At 39.2% G+C, this 5,176-nt stretch overlaps 1 protein-coding gene across 1 annotated transcript; it reads right to left on the reverse strand.

Moving 5' to 3' along the window:
- Nucleotides 1-3,308: 3,308 nt before the first annotated feature.
- On the reverse strand, nucleotides 3,309-4,124 carry LOC107812151 (uncharacterized). Its single transcript, XM_016637183.2, has one exon. The coding sequence runs from the start codon at nucleotides 4,122-4,124 to the stop codon at nucleotides 3,309-3,311; it is 816 nt and encodes a 271-aa protein (XP_016492669.2).
- Nucleotides 4,125-5,176: the final 1,052 nt, after the last annotated feature.

Here is a 5,176-nt window from a genome sequence, read left to right on the forward strand (position 1 = left end):
TTATTTTATTTAAACCAAACGCCCAGGTTTCATCTCCTGTGGTGTTGGGGGGTTTGGCATAGACCCCTACTTTGTTTATTCATAAGCAAAATAGTACAAAAGATGGGGACATAAGCCAAAACCTCATAATGGGGCAGTGATAATGTAAATGGAAATGGCTAGGCCTAAGAGATTAAAAAAGAGTTACTATAACAAGATACAATTCGGTTCAGCAGTAGCTTTTTCCTTATCATTTAAGGAGGTTCAAAGATCCATCCTGAATGTTTCCTTGGTCTAATTCTCAAATTTGGAACCTGCCGTCTATCCATAATCATAGCTTTCCTGACCTCAGTAGGTAGATCAGTTTCGTTGAGGAAGATGATCTGCTGCGTGAGAGTAGTAGCATGTTTGGATAGAGCGTCGGCCACTTCATTCCTTTCCCTGTAGCAATGTTTTATCTTGATGCCATGTTGTTGCACCTTTTGTTGAATAATAGTAACATCTTCTTTGAGTCTCCATGGAGTATTGTATACCCCTAGGATCATGTTGACAACTAGAAGAGAGTCTAGTTCCAATATTAGCTCTTGGCAGTTTTGATCACAACGCCAGAGAATACCAAACAGGGTTGCTTGCACTTCAGAGTAATTGTTAGTCATGAAATGAACTGGTGCTGAGAAGGCCATCACCATTTTACCATTTCTTTTCCTAACAACACCCCTAACCCCTTTTTTGCTTGAGTTTACTATGAAACTGCCGTCTGTGTTGATTTTCCATTGATTACTGTCTGGAGGTTCCTAAAGGGCCATAACACTTTTTAGTCTTGTTTTGTAATCTTCCGCTACCTTGCATACAGTGTTCCACGTCCAATTCCAGTCCATCTGATTGAATTTTTGGCCCATGGAAACTTTAACCTGAAAAAGAACTTGTTGACATATTCTAAAAATAGAAATAGTCTTCTTACCATATTTCTTACCACACCTGGCCTTCCATAACTCCCAGCATATTATGGTTGGGGTAATTAATAGTAGAAACTTATGAACATTATTTTTTGGATGTTTGCTCCACCATTGAGTTAAGATGCATAGAATGTTCCTTCCTGTTGTCTGGAATCCTAATGGAGTGGACATGGTGTTCCAAACCTTCTTTGCTGTGTTGCTATTTGCAAAGACATGGTTCATGGTTTCTTCTTCTGGCAACCTGCAACAACAACATCTAGATATAATGTTAGTACCAAATTTTAGCACAATATCATCTAGTTGTAGCCTGCCTTTCAATAATCTCCATGTTGTGAAGGAGATTTTAAAAGGTAGATGCTTATTCCAGATTTTGGCCAGATGAGGTGAATTATCTTTCTTTTCCTCACGAGCTGGTAGGCAGAGGAGCAGGAAAAAGGATCCTTGGGGGTTGGGGGTCCATACGGCTTGATCCTGGATATGATTATGACCAATTTTGATTTGCTTTATCTCATCAACAACTCTCGAGTTAGATCTTTGGCATTGCTTAGCTCGGAGAAATTTTGTCCATAAGTTGTTTTCTACCCTGAATCTCCACCACCGTTTTGCTGCAAATGAGTTGCATATATCTTGGAGCTTTTTGAAGCCAACTCCTCCCTCATCAGTAGGGTATCTCATATTATCCCAGGAGCACCAATGATAGCTCTTTTTCCCATCTTTTTCTCTCCAGAAGAAATTTGCCAAATACATTTCAATCTGATTGATAATGGTCTTACGAGGGATAATAGCTGCAAGCGGATATAGAGTTTGGGACTGTAGGATGTGCTTGATGAGTCTCCCTTGCCAGCCTCCTACTTTGTTGAGCACTTTCGTGGCTAGGTCAGCGAAGTAACAAATCTTCTTTCTGCCTATATATAGGGCATCCAAGATATGTGAATGGGAATTGCATATGCTTAAATCCTGTCTATTTTCGGAGTCTTCTAATGGCTCTTTTGTTATTTCTGCTAACACCATGGTTATACTTTAGGAAAAAGCTTTTATCTTTGTTGATATCTTGGCCAGATGCATCCTGGTAGTCCTCTAGGATTTCCATTAGTAGCTTCACTGATTTTCTGTCACCAGAAGAGAAAAGAATTAGGTCATCAGTATAACTTAGGTTGGTTTATCTTGGGTCCTTTGAGATTCATAGAGAAACCAATAAATTGGTTGTTCTCATTGAGTCTGTTAAGGGCCCTAGATAACGCCTCAGCCGCTAGAATAAATAGAGAAGGGGAAAGAGGGTCTCCCTGTTTCAGTCCTCTTGTTGACTTGAAGATGTCTTGTTCCATTAATTAATATGGAATACCAATTCACAGAAATCAGTCTGTGAATGGAATCTATGATAATTTCAGAGAAATTCATTTTCCTTAGCACAGCCGTGAGGAAACTCCAAGAGAGCTTGTCGTGAGCTTTTGACATGTCAAGCTTAATGACAATGTTTCCTCCTTGATTAATCTTCTTGATGCCATGTACCAGTTCTTGGGCAAGAAGGATATTTTCAGTGATTAATCTACCTTTAAGAAAACCAAATTGATTATCAGATATTAATTTAGGAAGTATGTTAGCTATCCTAATACTGATAATTTTGGAGATGATCTTGTTTGACACATTACAAAGACTAATGGGTCTTAGCTGTGATAAAGATGATGGGGAGGATATTTTAGGGATAAGGACCAGGTTTGTATGTGTGTAGAATCTGGAGAGAATATAGCCATTAAAAATTTTTTGGACAAACTTGCAAACCTCCCTTTTGATAATGTCCCATGATGCTTGGTAGAAGTGACCATTGAAACCATCCGGGCCTGCAGAGCTATTAGGATCTATAGAGAATACTGTATTTTTTAGCTCTTCTTCATCAGGGATCTGGTTTAGGAAGTGGTTGTCTTTCTCTGTGACTATCAGATCAATACAACCCAGGATAGACAGATTGTTGTCACTATGTTTGTGGGCGAATATATTGCTGAAGTGATCAATAGCAGCTTTTGCAATAGCTTCATTGCCCTCTATCCATATTCCTTGATTATCCTTAATTCTGTAGATGTGTGCTCTCCTCCTTTTCTCCTTGATCACACTATGAAAATATTTGGAGTTAGAGTCACCCTCTTCAGCCCATTTGATTATGGATTTTTGCTTGAGGATATATTCTTGCATCTTCAGTCATCTAGTATATTCAGCTTGGGCCTTGTATAGGTTTTGCCTATTGACATCATTGTTATTTGTCTCATATTCGTGCTCTAACCTACACATCTCCAGCTCTATATGTTTGACTGAGGTGAATACATCTCCAATAGACTCTTTGGACCATTTGCTAAGGCATCTGGCTACAACTTTCAATTTCTATTGAAGTATCCATTGGTCATTTCCCTGTACCTCCTTGTTCCAGGTGCTTTCAGTTAAGGAATTATAATCACTCTGCTTAGTCCAGAAATTAAGGAACCTAAAGTATTTGATAACTTTAGGGTTCTTATTTCCAAATTTAAAAGTGATGAGGCTATGGTCCGACCTTGATTTGGCATGGTGGTCGACTCTGTTGGTTTGAAATTTCTCTGCCCAGTCCTCATTAATAAGAACCCTGTCCAGTCTTGTGTTAATTCTTCTTCTTCCCCTGCTGCCATTGCACCATGTGAAAGGATTCCCTGTATAGCCAAGGTCAGACATTCTACAATCATCCATGCATCTAATAAAGTCTGCACTCTTGCTAAGAGTATGAGGAGTGCCTCCCTTCTTTTCCTCTGGAGCCATAATAGTTTTGAAATCGCCAAGGATGGTCCATGGTCCATTAACTCTGTTGCTCATGCTCCTCAGTTTAGTCCATAGTTTCCTTCTTTTCGCTACATTGTTCCTCGCATATATTGCTGTGATCCAGTAGGTATGCTCATCTTCCTTAATCTTGAGAGTAATCTTTTGTCTGCTATTGTCGATGATTTCACATTCTAATACATTATTCCAAAAGCACCACAACTTGCTACATTTATTGGAAACAGCTTGGTCAAAGCCTAGGAACCTTCTGTAATCTTCTAGCTTATCAGAAGAGAGGAAAGGTTCTTGAAGAATGACCATCTGAGCCTTATGGATTCTGATTAGTTTGACTAATCTTTCACTTGCACCCTTGGAAATCATACCCCTAATATTCCAATTGATGATGCTAATCATTAGGAATGATTGGGGGTTTGTAGGCTACCTTGTGTTTGGAAGGTACTGGAGGTTTTGGGATGACCTCCTTTACCTTTGTGGTTTCTTCTTTTGTTTCCTCTTGGTGAGAGCCCATGTTTTTGTATCACCTCCTCAGTTTCTTTTGCCACGTGATCATCAAATTGCTTTGGTGCAGGTACAAAAGCTTCAACTAAACTGTTTGCAACCTATTCATCATTATCCTCACTTGCTCCTATAGAGCTTTCAGCTACTTCATCATCTGTGGAGGCCTCGTGAGAATGGTTACTATTGATGTCCTCTCCTGATTCATAGATTGAATTGTTATCTATATCTGGTCCATATTTGGTGTTCAGCTCCCTTGGATATGCTCAAGTGTTCCCAGATCAATAACGATTTTTCCTCCTTTATTTTGAATGCAAGCCGTGTCCGCAATAATTGGGGACAGTATCTAGTTGTTTGAACTAGCACTATTACTTTCGTGCTCTTTTGTTTTTTCTTCCTGTTGAGACTCTATCTCTTTCTCCTTGTTTGTAGTATTTTCTTTTGTTTTTTTCACCATGTGGATTTTTCCTTCCTTTTGTACTGCTTCTATGATTTTTTTCCTCTATTTGTCGTGGCTTTTGTTTGATCCAAAGTCTGTTTTTAACTTTCAGACATTGGGTATTCACCTTTTTTGTCTTCGTTTTTTTTGTTTCTGCTGCTCTTCTTGTTTGGGTTGGTTCCTTTCTCCTGGATAGTAGTGGTTCCATCGTGTTTTCCTACCACAATGCCTTTGATAGGTTCTTTCGCTTGAATGTTTCTATTTTGAGGATCTTCCTGATCATGTGGAGGTTGTAGTTGGTTCATAACAGTCTGTTTAATTTCATCGTTGTTGGTGTTTGAGCTCTCTGCCTAAAAGGCCTTCTTTTTTTTGTTCCTCTTATTTCTAACTTGTATGAATCCATCATCCTTTTGGTTCTCAATGCGTGTATGTGCCCCCTCAGTGTTAGCCTTCGTTCCTGCATCTCCAGAGATGTTAGCCTTTGGCTGGTCTTCTTTTCTCTCAGCCTTTT

This window comes from Nicotiana tabacum, chromosome 8, assembly GCF_000715075.1.
Source record: "Nicotiana tabacum cultivar K326 chromosome 8, ASM71507v2, whole genome shotgun sequence".
NCBI lineage: Eukaryota > Viridiplantae > Streptophyta > Magnoliopsida > Solanales > Solanaceae > Nicotiana > Nicotiana tabacum.